At 41.9% G+C, this 22563-nt stretch overlaps 1 protein-coding gene across 1 annotated transcript in view; it reads left to right on the top strand.

Annotated features, from left to right (window-relative positions):
- Positions 1-18261: 18261 nt before the first annotated feature.
- The window catches only part of LOC139346467 (alpha-1,6-mannosylglycoprotein 6-beta-N-acetylglucosaminyltransferase B-like), a 106592-nt gene continuing 102290 nt past the window's right edge, over positions 18262-22563 (top strand). Inside the window, exon 1 of the mRNA XM_070985498.1 lies at positions 18262-18793. Coding sequence (XP_070841599.1) covers positions 18726-18793 — 68 coding nt within the window. The 5' untranslated portion in view covers positions 18262-18725. The remainder of the gene's footprint in view (positions 18794-22563) is intronic.

Genomic DNA, 22563 nt, shown 5'->3' with positions numbered 1-22563 from the left:
GCAACATCATGCAAGTGGACAGTTTGGCCTTTGTTTTCCAATCTTCCCCTCTGCTAACTGGCTGAAGGTGATAAACATGTCTGTAGAGGTGGGTGGTGACTTTTTCTGGCAGCATACTGCATCTTATTTTCAGTTCATCTGGAACGTAAGCACATTTTATTCAAGTTCACTTTAGAAAGAAAGACAGACAGACAGACAGACAGAAAGATGAAATATGCAGTAGACAGGTATTTACAAATTTAAGTCATTCTGATGTGCACAATTTTGATGTAGTGTATATTTCATGCAACTTTTGGTAATGGCTTTTATTATAGTGCAAGCCCAAGATTGTAGCCAAGATTTAGCTTATACAGTATCTGTCCTGTTTAAAATATAGATTATGACAGGTAATAGCTGGGCATTTGAATACTTAGTCAAGTCAGACAGTTAAGAAAGAGAGAAAAATGCCCTTGTTCACAGTTGAGGTTTATTGATTTCATGCAGAATTCAATTTGGCCTCAAAAAGATAAATGGAAAGATGTCAAAACGTTTTCAGTCCTGCCTCCAGTGATGCCATGCTGCACATTCAAAGGCTAAATTTTTCCTTTATGTTTAACTTTTTTTTTTTTCAGCATCTGTAATTGTAGACATTCCTCACTTCTCATGTTGAGTTTAGTTTCAGAACTAATCATTCACACATTTTTTAGTTGACTTTCTTAGTAATGACAGTTCAATTGATCAGCATGTCAGACATTGACTCCAGGATTTTTTAGAGTATTTCAGACAGAATAATGTGTCAGTATGAAGATTTTTTTTATTTCTTTGTGCCAATATAACAGTGCCAATTCAGGCCTAGTCCTCCCCCATGCTGTAAGAGAAACTTCTACCAGCCAAAGCAAAGAGGAGAACTGTGAGCCAAGAGACATGCAAAAGCTTTATAAGGCAGCATGTGGTATTTTCCACACTTTTGAATGTTCACACAAAAAGGCAAAGCCTATTGTGTGAGTGGGGATAGCTACAGTGTGTGGATATTGAGTATTACTGGACCAGAACTAGGAGCAGAAGGGGAAACTTTGCGTGACGACACCCCCTCTGGGCCCAGACAGAGTGGGCAATTCTCTTCTTAAGCATGTGAGACTTATAAAAGCTGAGAGGAGAGCATTTCTTTTCATCTCATCAAACGGCCCAGAGGCACAAAACATCTACCCACGTGTGCTCAAGTACAATCTTTCTTGGCCAGGAGAGAAATTTAGGCAGTGACAGTGTGCCAGATCAAGTATTGGCATATCTAGGTTGTCTAGACACAGCAGGTGTCTCGAAATAGAATCCATTTATTTCTGTCTGCCAGCTCCTCAAATGTTACAGCTGCACAGCTAACCGACACTGACTGCCAGACAAAGCTGAATGGTGCTGTCTCCTACAACAAAGCCTACCTTGTAAAAATAGAACGTTCTCCTGTAATGTTTACAGTCTGGTTCTTAATATGTTGCATAATCAAATAAAAATACTTTGATTCAAACCCTCCTCAAAATATATATTTGATTGCTTGTCCATAACAAAATAAGATTAGTAGAACTGATGGAGGCAACGACTTTCCTCATTGACTCGAGGACACTGATTGTATGTCCGTCGAGTTTGGAGATTACAGCCGAGCATCAAGAAACTCAAACTTCCATTCATCTCAGAGAAAATCTAAAAAGCTGTTTCAACTTGTCAGTGTAACCTTTTGATGGGTGGCCCCACAGTGATCGATCACTGCTGACAGGGGTCCTCCCTCAGAAGCGAGCTTCAGGGTGGTGCTTCAACTGCAAACCAGAGATGAAGTGACTGAATGCATTGTGTCAAATGTGGTATTCATACGGTACCTATGGTGCATTGATTATGTTGTCTAGAAAGACGGAAAATGTATAAGGAATTTTAAATTGCATACGCTTACAAGCTACCCCATGTTGCACCCTTAAAATGTACTGTCAAAAACACATCCATCTTCTGTTTTGAAACTTTTATTAACAAAAATCCCTCAATTCAGTACAAGCATATTTTAAATACAACAACTTTTCTCTCTTCATTGGAGGCAAGTATACAAGTAAGTAATATTTTTAAGCATTCAGCAAGATAATAATTGAAATAATATGTTTTCAGGGCGCTACACCTACTGACACTGACACATATGCACAAAGTATTCAATGATTAAAGTCAATGAAATTGATAAAGTGACAATGAATGTCTTTTGAAGGAGAATGAAGACAATATAGAATGAATACCTTACATGGTGATTATACAACAGTAGCTTAGCAACCATAACTAGGCACTGCAAACTGCCAAAACAGAATGTATGAGACTATAATGAGAAAAATCTAATGTTGACATTAATGTTAGCATTCCTAGCTAACTAGTCATCTACAGTAGCAACTTAGCGTTTCCAAGGCCATAAGTTAGCATATCACAAGCTGACTATTATTGGGTTACATGTTTTGTTACAAAAAGCTGCATTCAGAACAGATCGATGCACTGCATTGAGACAGCCATGGCTGCTATTAACATTATCGATGTTAAAGGTAATGTTAGTGATTCTGCTGTGTATCGTATTTAAAATAAAATTTGATCACTTCCTCATCTTCAAGTCATTTTCTCATGTCAAGTATTAAATTGTTTAAATGATACTAACTTGTGTCATCTGTCCAAGTAGCATATTATGTACGTTTATTGGAAAGATCTGAATGACATGTTAGAAAGAAATTGTCTAATCTTACATTTTTTAATGATACTGCTCTAACGATAATCCTACAGCTCGCTAGCGAACATTTAATACAAGAACAATGTTGTCATCAGATGGATTTTTAAGATGTAGGCTTTGATTGAGCTGGAGACATTAAAAAGTCAGGCAAAGGTGTGATTTTAACCAGCTAACACAAATAAGTTAGCTACAGGTAATAAACTCTGGGACAGGTGTCATTTTACAGAGCAAGATCAATGGATGGTGATTAATCAGAATCAGAAAAAGCTTTATTGCCAAGTATGATTTTACACATGAGGAATTTGCTTTGGTGAGGTTGGTGCATGACACATCTATTAAAAAAGTAAAAATATAACAATATAAATATATATACACAAGTCTGTTTTTTTTTCTTTTTTTTCCCCAGAAGCACAGTCAGTTTGCAGTCTGCCCTTGTCCTTGGCGGTGGCAGCAACGTACCAGATGGTGATGGAGGAGGTGAGGATGGACTCAATGATGGCTTTGTAGAAGTGCACCATCATTGTCTTTGGCACATTGAATTTCTTCAGCTGCCATAGGAAGTACATCCTCTGCTGTCTTTCTTGATGAGGGAGCTGATGTTCGACTCCCGCTTGAGGTCCAGGGAGATGATAGTTCCCAGGAAGCGGAAAGACTCCACAGTGTCAATAGTGGAGTCACGAAGGGTGATGGGGGCAGGTGAGGCTGAGTTCTTCCTGTAGTCCACAACCATCCCCACTGTCTTTAGAGCGTTGATCTCTAGGTTGTTCTGGTTGCACCAGGTCACCAGATGGTCAACCTCCCACCTGTAGGCGGACTTGTCGCCATCAGAGATGAGTCTGATGAGGGTGGTGTCGTCCGCAAACTTCAGGAGCTTGACAGACTGGTGACTGGAGGTGCAGCTGTTCGTGTACAGGGATCCGGTGCTGATGGACTTTGCGTTGGAGACGTGTTTCCCCAGCTTCACACACTGTTTCCTGTCAGACAAGAAGTCTGTAATCCACCTGCAGGTGGAGTCAGGCACGCTCAGCTGGGAGAGCTTCTCCTGAAGCAGGGTTGGGATGATGGTGTTAAAGGCAGAGTTGAAATCCACAAACAGGATCCTGGCGTAGGTTTCTGCGGAATCCAGGTGCTGGAGGATGAAGTGGAGGGCCAAGTTGACTGCATCGTCTACAGACCTGTTGGCTCTATGGGCAAACTGCAGGGGGTCCAGGAGAGGGTCTGTGATGTCTTTGAGGTGTGAGAGCACAAGGCGCTCAAAGGACTTGATGACCACAGAGGTCAGGGCGACGGGTCTGAAGTCGTTAAGTCCTGTGGTCCTTGGCTTCTTTACTTTTGTATGAAGTCAAGGACCCATTGTTTCAAAAATTACCCTGAATTTCACGTTATTTCTTTAACTGTTTGAAGAATGTTTAGTGTTAGCTTGACAGGACATAGCCACAAACTTACAGGGTGCCCTGATAAACTAAAAGAAGCTAAGCAACTTTACAACAGCCTAATGTAGCGCTGACATAGTATATATACGCACACACACACACACACACACACACACAGAGGTGCACTGTCCAAGGTGAATCCATCAACCTCTCAGTTTTTATGAGGAAAATGAGGGGTGTGAATCTGTCATTTCAAGACTTGACTTATCAGCTTTGGTTGCTGTCCATCCATCAGTTATTCATCCTCTCTATCACTGCTATGGCTCCTTTCCAGAAGAATACACACACACACACACACACACACACACACACACACACACACACACACACACACACACACACACACACACACACACACACACACACACACACACACTGGCCTGATGGGAGACATATTAGTTGAGAAAGTTTTTCCCAGATATCCTCCAGTATCTTCATCACAGTCTAATTTGCTGTTTGACTGTATGTGTGATGCTCATAAAAAGTTATCAAACCAGTTTCTCACTTGTCCTCACAGGCCCTGTGTATTTCCATGCCGCCTCACAGAGTTCCTTGACTCTGACTTTGAGCATCATAAATACTAAGATGTGCTGCTAAAACGAAATGGACTTGGCTTCAGTTCACAGCTTTCCTACTTTCTGATCCTCTCCCCTCATCACAAATAACTCATGAACTCATCATCACAAATAAACCGAAATCCTGCCAACCGACTGATGCCTTCGGCCCAATAAAGACCGAACGTGAAATGATACTTGAATGCCATTTGCATTTCATCACAATGGCTTTAAGGTGATGATTTCATCCCTCTCCACTGAGTCACTTAAAAAGTCAAAGGGTATAATAATGAAACACCCACACCAGATGTCTTAATAATAAACTGTGTCTTGGCCTTGGTAAGATGATATCAACTAATGAATAAGACTTTGTTAATTCAGTCTGAGATCGCCCGCTGCTCACAGACCTGTGATCAAGGACTCTTGCAGCTTGTTGTAGGTGGCCATCTCCAAGATCAAGCACTGGGCTGACCTTGCATGGAATCAGATATTATCTGTAGGTGGCCAGGAGCATCATTTCCTTTTCATTTTTAACAAGGACATCAAAAAAAACTTGTCTGTTCCATATTCTGATGCTGTCCTGAGGCAAAAACACAAGAAGCATTGCATTTGAATTGAATTTTGATGCTGCTGGCCCGTCATCTTTCCTGTTAGTTTTGCAGGTGTCGCAGAACAGAAGCTGGGTGGCTGTGTTTCTGTTCTGTCAATTAAAATGGACGTAAGTATCCTGTTGTTGTGGAGAGGATAGTTACTGCTGCAGACTGTGGGTGTCATCATCAATCACAGTTCATCTTGCTAAATATTGGCATTGATGCCTGACTTGAACAGGATAAACGATGCTGGCAGAGGCGTGAAATGAAGAACGAGGATGGATTGGCTAAGTCTGTCAGTGTGGCCAGCAGGGCCACAGTTAGTCGAGCTGCCTTTCTATCTAATATCTAGTCTTTTTTCTGTCTCTGCTACATTCTCTCTGTCTGAATCAATGGTCTAAAGATAGAGGGTGTCTTTGTAAGGCCTCCTTGAGGCACATTTGTGATATTAGGCTGTACAAATAAAGTTGACTTGACCTGATCCAAAGTTGCAGTTGCTAGTTTGGGATTTATTTTATAATCTCACTTTTAAAGTTTTAAATTTTGTTTTGGTCGTTGTTTTTTTTTTTTTTTTTTAAATGACTTTAATTTTACGTAGTAAGCTAGCAGCATGGTTCTAGGGATGGCTTTTCCAAACTAATGTTCACACCCAACAATAATGTATACGTCATAACAGCAAGGTGACAACTTCAACCTCTGGAATAATTACAGCACAAGGTTTAGTTTTGCTTCAGTCTGCAGCAATGTTATTTCTAGTTTAACTTTAGGATAATCAAATCTTGATTCTGTCTTGCTGTGTATAAACACAGTCGAGTCTTTCTGCACTCCAGTGCACACCTGCAGGTAACACCTGAACTCATTTGCTCATGGCATTACAAAGTGATTGCGGCCCTCGTTCACATCTACTATCTAGATTGATGAGTCTTGTTTCAGCTGGCAAAGAATGAGAATGAAATTGAAAACATTTATACAGTGTCGTATAAACAATGGAGTGAAAAACAATGCGTCTGCACCGGAACATCTCTTTCTCTGAGACACAAACACACACACACACACACACACACACACACACACTGAGTTGTTCAGTTTTACTGAAGAATTGCTGTTGCTGCTTATGGGCGCCCCTGAATTGCCAGCTTGTGTGTGAGATGACGCCAGCAGCTGAGGCCTCCCCACTAGTGATTCATTGCTTTAATCACTCTGGCTCTCCAACCTCTTACCAACCATGACAGGGTTTGACACATCACTGCCTTCTCACAGCACTCGCACCATTTGTTCTATTTAGGACACTGTCTTCACCCTTGTAGACAATTACATATTGGGGGTCCTGCGTTGCGTAGAGCTGATAAAATACAGCGCAGTCGGTGCAGGTTGAATTGCTGTGAAGATTGGTACGTGGTCATCCCCAATTCACCTGAGAGAAAGGCGGGTTTCTTGTACTCCCCCAACATCATAGACGCTAACTGAAACTGAACCTTTACATTTCTGTATGTTGCAATTATCAATTTTATTTTGTGGCAATGCTGCAGTTTCAGTCTGGTTAGGTTTTGGCACCAAAATCACTTGTTGAGGCTTAGGAAAAGATTGCGTTTGACCCACGGTCTGTCAATCCTCTGTGGCAGTTTTGTTTTTAGTGGGGGTTATTTAAGGAGGAAACCCCGGGTGAACACGGGAAGAACATGCAAACTCCACACAGAAAGGCCCCCCTTTTTTCCTCGAGCAGCAGGCACCGAAGGCATGGTGGAGGACACGCCACCAGCGCCCACAGCGGGATTCAAACTGGGGACCTTTTAGCTGTGAGGCGACAGTGTTACCACTTGTTCCACCGTGCTACCCTCTTTCACTCTGCCTCCACCTCACTCTGTTTAATTCACAGTGGTAATAACATTATCCATAGCGCAACAGCAACTTTTATAAACCACTATTGATTTTTAATTGCCCCCTCCTGTCTTTTTATTGCAACATAAGGTGGAAATTGGATACGATCAATGACTCCCCTTTCTCCATTTGAGACCTCAGTAGCTGTACAGACACCAGTGGAAAGAGAAGTACTATGGCAGGCCAGTAATGTTTGCTGTGAGGGAACTGTGGTGGTGATGTTTTCTCATTTCTGTGAGGTTTTGAGTTGTATGTCGAATCAAGGACGGTGTATAGCTGCTGTGTCACTATTTGGTGAAACCTGTAAGACATTAAAGGGAGAGAAACCTCACAGATGGCAATGATTCACTGTCAGAGGACATGAGAACTCCAGCATGTACTGTATGTGGCAAGTGGGCTGGTGATTGGCTGACAAAGTGGGTCCTGGGACTCAACTCTCACACAGAGATAAGAGGTTCATCTGAAGTCGGCTCCAAACGAGTGTGACTTCTCAGTCACTCCCACTCCTTCGGCTTCTGGCTTGCTTTCTTCGCTTCATTTGTTGCCTGAACGAATTTCCATGACTTAAGGCCTCTTCTGCACTGTCTTTCCCAACAAAAGCAGTGCAGCAAATTGCACACAGATGTCACGGTGGCTCATAGCGAGTCGGTGTGGAACTGCTGATGTGTCGCCCCAGAGGAGATGAGAGCAGCTAGAAGGGCAAGCAGTGCAGAGGCGTCAGGGTTTACACACTGCTTTTTTCATTATGCCTATTATGTTTATATATGACAGACAGGAAACCAGTGTAAATATTTTAAGATTGGAGTAATGCAGACTCTCTGTCTGGTTTTTGTCATTTGCTGCTGCTTTCTGTGAGAGCTGTAAGTGACCAATAGCTTTCTTCAACACACCTGACAAAAGATTGTTACAGTTGTCCAGCCTGCTGCAGATAAAAGCGTGTATTCATTTTTCTGTGTGTCGCTGGAAAAGAACGGTCTGACTCTAACAATACTCCTTAAATGATAGATCGACACTTTAGACACATGTCTAATGTGATTTTCAAACATTAGGTCTGAGTCAATGATAACACCTAGGTTTTTGACCTGTTCCTTGGTGTTTAGTGTCAACAGATTTGTAGTCACCTGAGTTGACATATATAGCTGGTATCATCTGCATAACTATGGAAATGAATGTTACGATTTCTAATAATATTGCCAAGTGGTAACATAGACTGAAATGAACTGGGCCTAAGATTGAGCCCTGCAGGACACCACATGTCTTTTTCATTAGAGGACTGATCACCCATGGCCACAGAACTGTCAACCAGAGAGACCATATCTATAAGAAATATGCTTATAATGTCGCTATAACAGCTTTGTCTTCTCCTTGTGGAAGGCTTTCCTCAAGATTTGGAATGTGGCTGCTCCCATTCAGCCACAAGTGCATTAATGAGATCAACCACTGAAGTTGGGCTATAAGGCCCAGCAGGGAGTTAGTGTTCCAGTTCATCCTAAAGGTGTTTGATGAGGTTGAGGTCGGGGCCGTGTGCAGGACAGTCAAATTCTTTCACAACAACATGGGAAACTCTATGAACATGTGTGTGAACGCACATGTATAACATCTGATTTTAACTTTTTATGAGCAGCAGTTTCTTCTGCCAGGAGAGAATGTGTGTGTGTTGAGGCTGTAGCCCGCTCATGGTGTTTTGTGTGAGACAGTGAGCCACAGGGAGAATTTCTGTTTGGATCACATTGCAGAGATCTGCTCCGGGAAGATACTTTCGGGAGCTTGTCAACTCTGTATATTGCATCCTTGGCCTGCTGTCACAGAACGGGACTGTAGGTCTGTCAGTCACATTGTCAGTATTTCAGTGTTTGGGTCCACAGTGGCCCCCGCAGGCCTTTCCCCTTTGGCATTTCTTAGTAATGCCACACTCAGATCACTTCTCCTTTCAGTCTGAGGGCTGCTCGCTGTCAAAACAGTCTGGTTGACAAAAGTGCTTGTCTAAAGGAACTACAGCGTGTGTGTGTGTGTGTGTGTGTGTGTGTGTGTGTGTGTGTGTGTGTGTGTGTGTGTGTGTGTGTGTGTGTGTGTGTGTGTGTGTGTGTGTGTGTGTGTGTGTGTGTGTGTCTGACATAGCATACATTTGAGGACTAATTTCAGATTAAAGATGAGTTCATTGGAGCGGCTTGGAGACAAAAGCCATGTCCCCAACTGGAAAACAGGTGGTGAGTAGTTTAAGTTAGAGTTAGGGTAAATCTCAGAGAAATTAATGTAACTCTATCTAATATACCCAAAAATGAACAAAATCAGTGTGTGTGTGTGTGTGTGTGTGTGTGTGTGTGTGTGAGTGCCTGTATGAACGTCAAATCCCATCACAATAAACTATTGCAATATTGTTGCTTCATGCTTCGCCATTATTTCTAAATATCTGTGCCACGTGCACACAACCAGAGGCTTGGTGTCGGTGTCAGACACACCAGAAGCTGCTCGTCCACCTGTGCTGCTCATGGCTGCAGGATCTGCAGTGAATATCCAATCTAATCATTTCAAACAAAATTTTGGGATAAGCAGCATTGCTGTGTAAGTAAAACGTGGGTTGATGCATGCCATGTGAACACCACATAAACATGTCGCTTCACCAGAGTATTTTTACATCTGTGGCCATTGTTTGAGACTTCTGAGCATCTAAGATCAACCCTAAACCAAATAAGTAGATTTACACTAATGTGAATTCCACCTTAAATGAACATTGTAGTAGACGCAGCTGTAGTGTATGAGCATTGGTCACATCAAGTTAAACCTTGCTTATTTCTTATTTCTTATTTCTTAGGTCAGTGTTTTACTAAATATTTTAAGCACTGACACACTTTGGATATACTTTTTGTTCCAGCTGCTGGAGACAAAAGTACACAGTTTATTCATTTAATTGCTCTCTCTGCACACTCACACTGCTGGTCAATGTATCATAAATGCAGAGATGCAGAGAAAAATACTAATACTCTGTACTTAAAGATGAAAGTAGACTCCAAAACTGCTCACTAGAACAAGCCGTAATGCACGTTATCACCTCGTCAGGTTACCACAGTCTCTATGAGTTAGCAAACAAACTTCGTCCACCAACTCATTTTAAATGTCACAACAAAGACAGATGAAAGAAGTAAAGCAGAAAACTCACTATTATATGTTTCCTTTAAATGTTTGCATTTATTGTGTCATAACTAAAGGAAAATGTGTGTTAAAAAGACAAAAGAAAGCTTTTGTGCTATACCAGGTTTTCCTTGTGACATGACTTTTCCATGCCACATTAACAACAAATCACAATACAGACAATAAACGTGACGAGGTGTATCACATTAAAGTGTCTGTGCCACTTTAAATACAGGCAGTCAATGAAAAACTAACCACATGTGCGGTCAGTGGCAGCGTCCCTCCAGCTGGATGGCCCATGGGAAATTGTTTTAATGTGAAAGGATGTCTGTCATGACTGCAACTCAACATCAACTCATTTACAGTTTCATTAAACCAATGACAGTGCTTTGCCTCTAGTATTTAAGCTGTTCTCTGCTGGGCAATACTGAAAGCAGTACACCTCCTCAACTTGTTTCCTGTGTTGTGACTTGAGATTAATTAATGTCACAATAGCCAACATATGTTCATAAACCTCATGAACCATAAACGCATTTTGTAGTATTGCGTTAGAAAAGGTTGATGGAAAAAAGTTTAGACACTCGTCTGAGTTTTTTTTGTTTTTTTTTTTGCCTTTTTTGCTAAAGATGTTAATGCACTTAACATCAGCTGGAAAAACATTTAACTCACATGATCAGCGGTGTCTGCTCTGAGACAAGACAACATTTCCACAGATTAAAACGTCATCGTTCCACACGGATCTGATGCGTCCTCACATCAATACATGCAACGTTATATCAAAAATAAGTCATTGATGATCATAGCAAATATCCTCTGCAATCTGAAGTGCAATGAAATCAAAGTCCAACACACAATTTAATGTTGAAATAATACCTTGTTTCCAATATTACAGTTTGTTTACAGCAAATAATTTCACTGCACTTGGTCTATTTTCAGAGAGATTATTGTGCTGCTTTTCCCAAATCACACACAGACTCACTGTGTAGCTGTCAGTCAGACACTGCAGAGATGCTGAGGGTCGGGCTCTGCAAGGAGACAGCAGGGGTGTGTGTGCGTGCGTGCGTGCGTGCGTGCGTGCGTGCGTGCGTGCGTGCGTGCGTGCGTGTGCGCGCGCGCGCACATTACTCACAACCACACATTCCTCATTGCAGGGACACATACTTGTATCTTTGTGAGGACCCTCATTGACAGAATGCATCAAATAGCCCCATACTGACCCCAACCCTAACCCTTAAAACCAAATCTGAACCTTCAAACGGCATTTTGAAGTTATGAGGACTGGCCAAAATGGCCTCTTTCCAAGAGAGAGAGAGAGAGCTGCATTTCCATCATTTTGTCGACATTACATATAGGCTTGCATTCATTCACCCTTACATTTTATAATTTATGTTATGTAAAGGTGAGTCCCCACAATGTGACTGCGTAAACAGATTCGTGTGTGTGTGTGTGTGTGTGTGTGTGTGTGTGTGTGTGTGTGTGTGTGTGTGTGTGTGTGTGTGTGTGTGTGTGTGAAAGAGAGAGAGAGAGTCAAACCACACAGGAGAAGGAAGTCAATCTCAAATGTAATGAAAATGCAAATTGTCTTCCTCGTGTCAACCTGAACTGTCAATCAGCATCACAATACTCCATCGCCTTTCAACCTCTCACAAAACGGCTCACAATCAACCTGGACGTGACTGGGACAAATCACTCCACCAGGCCATTTCCCTCATTCATTACAGATAAATCAATCTCCCTTATTGTTATGTTCTCTCCTCATGTCTGTTCTCTATTCGTCCATCGATTTCTGTCATTCTACCATTGGTCTGCACTGTTTTGTCTTCATCTCTCCTTTCAACGCTTTGACTCCATCCCATCCAGAGGGACTTTTTGTAATCGGTATAAAAAAACTTGGTTGAATGAAAAACGATAAAGCAAACAGGTAGCCGGAGGGGAAAGGCATGACTCATGATTAGTAATTAAGCCCGGGCTCTGTTTTCAATTACAGTTCAGAGGTAATGGATTGTTTTTTGTTTGATTCTCTCTGACTAACTCGACTCCCAATTAGCCCGTCTTTGTTTTGGAGTTCAGGGAGGGCGGGATGGAAGGAGCGAGTCTCAGACAACAACTGAGTGGATCTGAATTAACAAAGAGGGGCTTAGTTCAATGCCTGTTCTAATTTCCCCTTCTTTTAAGGTCAGTCCTGTGGCAGAAATGTAACCTGTGATAGCACGGGCGTCTATCCCGCTGAAAGGTAAAGGATTTGTGTTGTAGGCAGACCAGAAGAAAGGCTTTGAGCAAGGGAAGCCTGGAGAACAAAATGTAGCCTGATGTGTATTTAGAAACATCTGGAAAATGTTCAATTCATGGTCTTTAAACCTGCAATAGCTGATTTTCTTCTTTGACTTGAGTGGAAACAAGCTGCAAATACCACTCATGTATTATCACCTTTAAATATAATCTGATCTGACAAAGCAAACTTGCCTGTTTACTCATTCAGTCATGTTTGCAATCACCTGATGATTTTAAGTCCAATATGCAGCCTCCTTTAAGCTCTGTTTTTGGTCTTTTCCTGAGTCAAATATCTGTGTCTGCTAAGTGTCTGCACTGTGTCCAGCAGCTAGTTGCTGACTTTACTGTGCCCTGTGTGCTGGGCAGGTAGTGTACAGCTGGGGTTTAGGAGCCTTTTCACGCAAAAGAGCAGCCTGCTGCAGCTGAAAAGGATGAGAGTGAACTAACAGTATAGCTGAAGGAGTAAAACTGAGCTAAGACAAGAAATTCCCTGCAAAAGCGCATTCCAAAGATCAGATGAAAATGTTTTAGTTCATTGTAAATAAGTATTCCAGCTGCCTCATGTCACCGCACTGAGTCAGCGTCTTGGACGCATTCTTCCCGCCACAGCTCAGCAGGGAAACACAAAGAGGGTATTTCATACTGAAAAGAAACTGTGGAAGATATCCACTCAATTTGGCTCACTAATTCAAATTTTTACTCAGAACAAGGACTTCACCTTGTCAGCCAAGGTGTCACTTCAGGGTATCACCAGCATGGAGAGGAGAAACAGCACGCATGACTACTCAGAATACCTGTGGCAAGTGAAAAAGCTCAGAAACACTGAGCAGTAAGTAACATGTATTATAAATATGCTACCAGTTTAAAGTCTAAAGTGATAAACTGAGGGCAGAAACCTGCTGCTGCAGTGCTCTGCTGCTGATTCTTTAAGGGATTTTGGTCTTTGGTCTCGCAGCAGTCACTTGACTGTTACTTATTTGGTTATGGCCAGAAGTCTAATAGGCTTGGAAATGTAAACCCATATCTTCCTTTCATGGGATTCAGTGGATTTTCTCCTTCAGACTGGGGACCGTCCCCTATACTTGCATTAATTGTTAAAGTCCCTTAATGTCTTCTCTTGATGTATCTTCCTGTCTGGGTGTTGTCCGATTTTAGCATATCTTAAGAAGTGCAACAGTAACGTCAGTTTTCTCCTCACTGCCAGGAGAAATTAAATTAGATAGGCTGCCACGGTTGCGTGACGCTGATATGCGGTTTGTCTACGTGATCAGAGTTTGGAGTTTGATCTCAGTCTGTTGTCCTCATCTCAACTCCTCTGTGACAGCAACTTACCTTTATAATGACTTGCATAAATCACTCGATTAGAATCGCGTTGTGTTTAGCTGCCTCATCGTACACTTTGTTCTGATGAGATGAGTTCAGAAAGGGGGAAGTGGCTTTGACTTTTGCTGGCCTCAGAAACAGAAAATCAATTTATGCTGCCGTCCCAATAAATCGCTTTTCCGTGGGCTCAAAAACAGGATTATCAGACACATGCAGTCTGTTACGCCACCATTTAGAGATAGCCAGCATTACAGAAAAGATGCTTTTTAGACACATTCTCAATTAGTGGGATCAATTTGTCATTCATATTTGACCAGCACAAGTAACATCCAAGAAAATGTTATTATTTTTCCGGAGGAAGCATTTAAATTAATCTATTTCTTTCCGAGCCGAAAGCGCTTTTGCAAATGACACCAGTAGACTGATTGAGATTAACTGAGTGCGACTTCATCACACATAAGTCCGTTAGGCGTTGATTAGTTCTATAATCGCCCATCAAATTGTTATGATTTGTTTCCCCGCTCATTGTGATGTGCCATTATCTAATTCTCAGCTCTGAGTTGCTCCCTCTATTCAGATCTGTTTAGATAACTTAACATATGAAAATCAAACATGCTTGGGATAATCCTGTGGGCTGCGCATTGACATTTGCAAGCGAAAGGGCTCCTTAACCCTCACACACCATGAGATTTGTGCATGTTTGTTCAGCCTGTGTCCCCTCTTGAGAACAGTCTTGAGGAATGAGGGTGCCAGATGTGTCGTTGACCCGCAGCATTAATCAGTCTATGTGTGTGTGCGTGCAAACAAGCGAACAAAAAAGTGAATAGATGATCGGTAATTGGATGCAGGATGCATAGAATGATGATGATCCAGTCTGAAGATTTATGTTCACACCACATGCGCATAACGTCTAACGTCAAAGCATTTCCATCTACTACGTTTGCCCTGACTCAATTGCCGCTCGCCCATACAGTTAACTGTGAGCAGCTGTGTGTGATCCTGTTATTTTCAAGGTCATTATTCACCCTTGGTAACAGACTTTGTTGCAGCTGAAATCTGATAACAACTCTGCGGGGCAGATAAAAGAAGTTCTTGTGAAACAGTCGAAACAAATGTCCGCATTTGCTCTCCTCCCTTTGTCCCTGTCCGTTAGATCGATGGGCAGTGCTCCCCTTCTCATTTAGTCATCCTTCCTATGAGGAAATGTGTCAAGCACACCATAAGAAGCATCGTGTCTTCATCTTTATGCCTCTTGCTGTGTGTCTCTTTGTGAGTGTTTGTCTTAGTGTCTTAGAGATTTGTTGGTTATCTTGAATGTTTTTTATTTAATTCCATTATTATATGTCTGAATGATTTAATTTTCACACTTTAAATTGATGATGATGAAATGATTGCTCCAGTATTTTTGGCTGGATATCACTTGATTACAGTTGGAAAACACTGTGACACAGACACAGGATAGAGAAACTGTGACCGTTCATAGGTTCCTACCATCTGGTGTGGTCAGAAGGGTCATTATATCCCATGTTGGATTCCTCCTGAAAGACATATTGATGGGTCTTTTTTTAAGACAACAGATCGCAAAGCATCCATACAAAAATTGATTTGTTTAGTTACAATCATCACAAATCTGAAACTTTCTTTGACGCACGACTTTGTTGTAAAGCTACAATATGAAAGGTTTGTAAGAAAATATAATATATATATAATATAAAATAATATATAATATATAAACAGGATAAATGACACATGGTAGTTATGCATTAATCCCCTAGCAAACTGGCTTCGATCAGGAGTACATTTTAGGGTATTTATCATTTGCTGAGGCTAATGAGCTAGATGGGAACTACATATAGAAACATCAACAACAACAACAAAGCAAAACAAAAATAGAATAGAATAATACCAAATGTGCAGCAACAATAAACACTGAGCATCAGGCCTGTCTTTAGTTTTTTATTACAGATCGCCTGCTTCCTCTGTGCCTGTGGTTGCTTTCCAGATGCTGGTTAGCTCAGCCGAGGGCGAGATGCTCTTTCAGGTAGACAGCTCATTAAGAATAGGGACAAGTGCTGTGGAGGGAACGTAACCAGCTGAAGGGAAGGAGGACTAGACCAGGAAAAGCAAAAAGCTGCATATCATAGCTGTGACAGGGCCTGTGACACTTTCTCCACCCTTAAAACCTCTTCAGTTCTTCCACTGAAAGAATACCACTCACTGCTGCAGTGTGCAGCTCTTGCCATTTTTAAAATGCACCTTTCCTACATATAGTGCAACATTTCTAAATGGTCCAATAAAAGCGAGTCAGGGATAATGTCTTTATTTATATATGAAGCAAAGTGAAGCCTCGTGCCTTCGGGTATGCTTCTCTGTGTTTGACAGAGTGCTTTTTAAACTTCTGTTATTTCTACTACAGTATGCACATGTGCATGACTATTCCTGTGTGTGTGTGTGTGTGTGTGTGTGTGTGTGTGTGTGTGTGTGTGTGTGTGTGTGTGTGTGTGTGTGTGTGTGTGTGTGTGTGTGCGTGTTTATGCTTTTGTGTGAACTAAAATGCATGCCACACACACACAAACACACACACACAAATAAAAGGTGTAAAAATCCTGTGTTTGCCCAGTGGATTCCCGCTGATAGAGCAGAACTATTCCCACAACCCGCAGAGAGGGACAGCCTGCGTGGGCGGTGGGCTGTCAGTCAAATCCACATGTACCAGGGCAAGTGATGCATGAAGAGAGTGTGAGATTTCACTGTCATCTTCGTCTGGTCCCCTGCAGATCTTCCCCTTCTGCCTCCATTTCTGCTCCAATGCTCCACCGACCACATAGACTGTATAATCTGTGCCACGACTACAACTGACTGCAAATCACTGAAATGAACAAATAAGACTTGAAGTTGTAGCTCAAGTCCGTCCACATTTGTTTGAGCTAATTCTGTGCAGTGCTGTAAGTTCCATGGGTGTAATTATACTAAGAAAGAAGTGCTTATTATCTTCACTGTTATAATGTAGGTATCAGTACTACACCCTTACCTGTAAATTTAGTTTTATGCCACAGTACTACTCCTACTACTTCTACCACCGTACAACTGGCGCTGCTGCTGTAACGCTGCTTGCCGCTGGGTGCCGCTGTTGCATCCTGCTCATATTCGCTGTCCGTGGTCCTGAAACCACCATGCTTAACACGGGGCATCCTATATTTTCCCACTGTTTGTCACCACTAAATTTACCCGTAGCTCCTTATGTGCCAAAGCAAGTGTCTCAAAAATATGAAACACTCTACTTCCACAGACGTAGTGGAACCAAACCAAAGGCTCCTCGCCGTCAAAGGAGACGGTGACAACAGTTCAGAGCCTCATGAAGAGATGGTCCTTTGTTAGGCTGCAAAGAAGAAAAATAGGCTATAGTTAACTGGTAAATGCTTCTCTCGTGCTGAGGCAGGGTCAGGGAAAGTTGAGGTTTTGAATGACACTTTAGTGCTTCTAGTGTCACTACTTAAAAGCCGTAGATGGCGCCATACAGAGATGAATGCGGGTGCGGCGGCCCTAGACCATCTAAATCTGTCCTTCACTATGCCGCTGGACCAGCGTCAAGTCAGCCAGAGGAAGCTACAACGAGACAGGAAATAATGAGAATTTATCCCCCAAATAATAGCGCAAAATGTATCCACGCTAAAGAGTGGTTTCAGTGCTTTAGCCTATAGCCTCTGGGGTGAATCGATTAAAAACCTTAAAAAATATAAATGGACTCCTTTTAGATCTGCTTTACAGAATGATTTGTTTATAAGCCTGTTTTCAGCACAACAACAAAGGGTCACTGGGCTGCAGAGACGGTGAGTATTTACACGCTTTTTAGCTCACAACTGCATGTTTTGGACTCGTCACAATTGAACACTGTCCTTATATTATGAATAATTATAAGATTAAAATAGTCCTATGTGTTTCATGTAATGATTTATGAAACGTCACAAAACAAACAACTGCAAAAAATGTCTTCATTTAGGAACTTCCTTGTAGGATTTTCCACTTTATTAAAGTAGCATTTCTTTATTTCTTATTTTATTTCTTTTTCTGAACATTTTCCTCATCTGATTCTGGGGTAGGGTGTTAGCAGGCGGAACATATTGTTTATAAAGTCCTCTGAGGTAGAATTATTAATTTTTGAATTTAGAGACAAAATTTTGAGATTAATTCTTCTTCTTCTTCTTCTTCTTCTTCTTCTTCTTCTTCTTCTTCTTCTTCTTCTTCTTCTTCTTCTTTAACGTTTGCCGTTATGAGAACAGGCGCTCATCAGCAGTGCTATTATTTTGAAAAGGTCGACCGGACGTTCAATACTCCGCTGATGATAACTTGCCCGTCGAGAAGTGAACGAGTACGAGTCAACACGGCCGACTTGCCACACTCGCGCTGGCTTCGCTGCGAAGTTAAAACCGTCCATGAAGCTCGCTCTCCTCTCCCCGAGAAAACGCAGGTTTCAAACGACACACACTTTAACCCACACGTTTGACAACAACGCCATTTTTTTTAAAGAACTCACATCGGATATGACTCCAACGGTCGACACGACCTGCGGCGACTTCACCCCAGATTCAGAGTGTTTGCCTGACGACGGAATAACGCGTTAAATTGCATTTTCCCACACAGGGAAGGAGACTTGCTGAATGAAACTTTGTCCCATTTCATCCGGAGGGATAAAGCAGCACTTATGGGTGCCGTGTTCTTTTAAAATAACCGACCGCAGCGCTGCTGGATGGGACGCAGATAAAATGTTTGGTCACCTCAAGTTCCAGGTTGGGAGGTTAGCAACGATGTCAGGGGTCGCTCGTTTTGGAAAATGATTGCTGGCAGCACCGACGGTAAAATAATGGTCAGAAGATGTCTAGTGACGTTCAAACCGTTCAGGTAAGAGACAAGAAGCTGGCGACGCTTTTCTGTCCCCAGTTTCCCTTTAGCCTCCAGCATTGTGGGTGTTAGCATCCATTCAAATGTGTCTGTTATGTCTCTCAGCTACATGTTTAGCGAGTATCTTATCACACAGATGTCCCAAAACTGAGCATAAAGATCTGTTTCTGAGTTATAAAAACCTGACAAATATCCACTCTATGGCTCTGTGTGTATTACGCGGAGCCGAGGAGTGTGTATGTGTGTCACTACTCACCTCAACACACACACACACACACACACACACACACACACACACACGGGGCAGATGTTTCTCTACTATGTGAATTCGATTTAGATCCACATGGATGAAGGGACAACATGCAGTGATAAATCATGGAAGAGCCTTCTGTAAATCAGCCTGTACTACCAGCCAGCCGGGCGCTAACTTAGTTTCTTACTGCATGGATGGCTCCATTATCACTGTGTGGCTGGGCTGTTTGTGGAGATACGAGGGGAAAACATGTTAACCACTTAAACGGATGATACTTTACAGTCCATTTAGCCATGCTGCTCCAGTCTGCTTTATCTGATTTGCCCCCATCGGTATAGAATAACGGCAGGTTTTAAGTCCTTCCATGAATTTCTCTCCTCTTAATTCTGAGAGTTCAGTGGTGCAGAAAGCCAGTGGGTCTCCTCCAGTGGATGCCACATTTGCTCTTCATTCCCTGCTTTCCACCTTCTAGTCCTGTTCGATTTTCCAAAACAAATGAATAAATAAAAAGATTTATTCAAACACACTTGATTAATGACCTTTGTGACAATGCTACGCCGGCCTCCTCAGCGCAGACAGTGGTGACGGGTGATGCAGGTGTTGAAAATCAAAACAGGTCTCTAGCCTGGATCTTGGTTTTAACTCGGGATTAGTTTCTTTATCGAGTAATCTGTCCGTTGTTTTCTCAGTAAAATGTCAGAAAATGGTGAAAAATGTCAATCAAGCCTAGGATGACGTCCTTAAATGTCTTGTTTTGTCCTCAACCCGAAGATACTGAGTTTACTGTCATAAAGGAGTTAAAAACCAGGAAATGTTCACATTTAAGAAGCCGGAATCAGAGAATTTGGACTTTTGAAATTAAAAAATGACTTGAAGTGTTTAATCAATTGTCAAAATAGTTGCTACTTAATTTAATAGTTGACAACTAATCAACTGTAAATAGCAGAAAAAAGACTTTTAACCTTTATTGGATTGTTTTGACATGAAAGATAGAAAGTGTCCCAGCCAGACTTAAACTCGAGCAGCTGTGAATGCTTATCTTGGACGGCCCCAGCAGACAGATTTTTGGGCTACGACGATAGCAATTACACCCTCACTATTGGGCAACAGGAATATTAATTGGCATGTCTGATCTGTCGCCCAGAACTAAAGCAGAAAAGTGTTGATAACCAAAATTGCTGCTTGTCACACTGTAGTCAATGTGAAATTTCAGTACCATCATCTGTGCGTGAAGCGCCACAAGATCTGAACGCTTTCCAGAATTCAGGCCAGCGCAGGTGCCAGGAAAAGTTTCTTGAAAAACACAACAGCGAGCATCTACAGCACAGCTCCTCCATGTCTGGCAGAGCTCCTCTCACTTCAAAATCGTCTACCTAGAGGCAAAATCTGATAAGTCTATATGTGTGAGGAAGCCAATTAGCTGATAGCAGATCTCTCCTTCTGATCCAATTATAGGGAGCAGAGCATTTAGTTTAAGCCTGTTAATTAAAGACTCGTCAGGCAAGACTGAGGCCTAATCCTCTCATATCACCCACCTAACGCCACTTTGGAAAACGGCTCAATGATAAGAGAAAACGATCACCCTAGGACAGCATCAGGCCAACCTCCACTCACCCACGCCAGCTGAATATTTTCTTTATTTCCCTCTCTTCTTTTTCCATCAGTTTCGGTGTTGCTTACGAGCGTTGACACCTTCTCCCCCATCTTGCGCGCACATAAACGCACACAGGATTATTAATCCTTTGGTCACAGAGAGAAGAATAGATAAAGTGGATTAGAAAACATATTGGTTAACTGTAAAATCAGCTAATTTTGCTTCATGTCCTCTGTGTAACCCTTTTCTTTCTCATCTTTGGGCCTCTTTATTTTTCCTTACTCTGATAATGTGGCGCACTGAGGATGAGGCCTGAGTTCAGCTATTCTGATTTTCACTTTCCACCTAGTTACTTGGCTTGCTGGCCAGATGATAGCATGATGAGTGCATAATCCAAGCAGGCATAAGTACCTCTGGATCATGGCGCCATATTCATGACGAATAATCCCATGATCACGATGATTGTGTGGGACTGGGATTCATATCAATCAACGTATTGCTGCTCTGTGGTTCTCTGACAATGATTGAGCAATTCTAATTAATTCTTCAATATGCCTGGAACAGATGGGGGTAATATTTTATTATTTAATAATATTACAGTATCCTGGGAGAGACAGATAGGTAAATGAGGAATGATCGCGAGCGAGCATGTGTCAGCTGCTGAGAAGCTCAGACTTTAATTTAAATGCAGCATGATGATAATTTCCTCATGCTTTCAGCATAAATCAGTGAAGAAATGCGACATGCAGGAGTGCCCGTTGATAGGCTGACTCTAACCCTGCTGATCACAGTGATCATCGCATTAAAGTGTTGTCTAATAATCTGCTTCCACCACCAGCAAATGAAGTTGATAATCAGAATTGGGGAGTCTAATTTCAGCACGTATTCATACACAAATTGCAGTTTGCCTTGTTACGAGTGTAATCAGTACAGTAATTCATTAGACCCAACTCCGAATGGCATCTCACCACTTTGCTCACAAAATGTATGGAAAATGCGGATAAATGACCAATTTAACTGTAATGATGGCATAGATGCTTCACTTTTTGACGCAACCCATTAGATCAGAGCCTCGATGTTGATTATTCACCAATATGTTCTTGTATTGTACTCCTTAAGAGCCACATCCCACCGCCTGTCCTTGAAGCCAGCGTATTACGACTCAGGACAAGACACATTGGCTCTGTCTTGGCTCTATAGTCACCCTGGGAGCTTGCCAAACCACCAAGCTCTATACTTAACAGATTATTCGACATCATCTTGATCCCTTTGGGTCAATCAGATCACTTCAACAAATGTCCTTTTAAGTGGCCATTCTTACTCGCTGTTGATAGGAACTCATTTCTTACAGCCTCATCCATATTAAGAGGTTTGGTTCAGACCTTTGCGTGACCGGAGCTCCTTACTGTACCGTTCCAGGAAGTGCTGTCAGATTTCACAGTGGGCCATGCATTCAAGCAAACAGCTCTTGCCTGGCTTTGAAGAGAAAGCAATAGTCATGAATAATTCATCCCTTTGTTATGTTAACATTCAGTTTTTCAACCTCTGATGCAGAAGTTAAAAGTTTAAAGGTTCCCTGTGCAAGGTTAGCCAGGCCATAAATTTCATGTGAATTATGATAATTATTCCACAAAAGCCCCTTTTCTTCATGCCGTTTTATGATATTACGATCACCGCTTTTGATGCATTCCTCATCTGCTGTATATGATTGTTAGAGCCCTATATATTTGTGAAAAATGACGTGCGTTTAGCCGTACAAATGCACAAGAAGAGGGCATTTGGGAAAATGGCATCAGCTCTTAAAATATGTAGCATAAGTACTGGAGTGTTAGCCATTCATTGTCACATAAATCTGTCTTTGTACTGCACTTCTTCGAAGAATTTTCTCTCGTTGGGGTTTAGCAGCCGAGCAGCACGCATTTT

This window comes from Chaetodon trifascialis, chromosome 2 (genome assembly GCF_039877785.1).
Source record: "Chaetodon trifascialis isolate fChaTrf1 chromosome 2, fChaTrf1.hap1, whole genome shotgun sequence".
NCBI classification, from domain to species: Eukaryota; Metazoa; Chordata; class Actinopteri; order Chaetodontiformes; family Chaetodontidae; genus Chaetodon; species Chaetodon trifascialis.
This window is presented reverse-complemented; position numbering and strand designations above follow the sequence as displayed.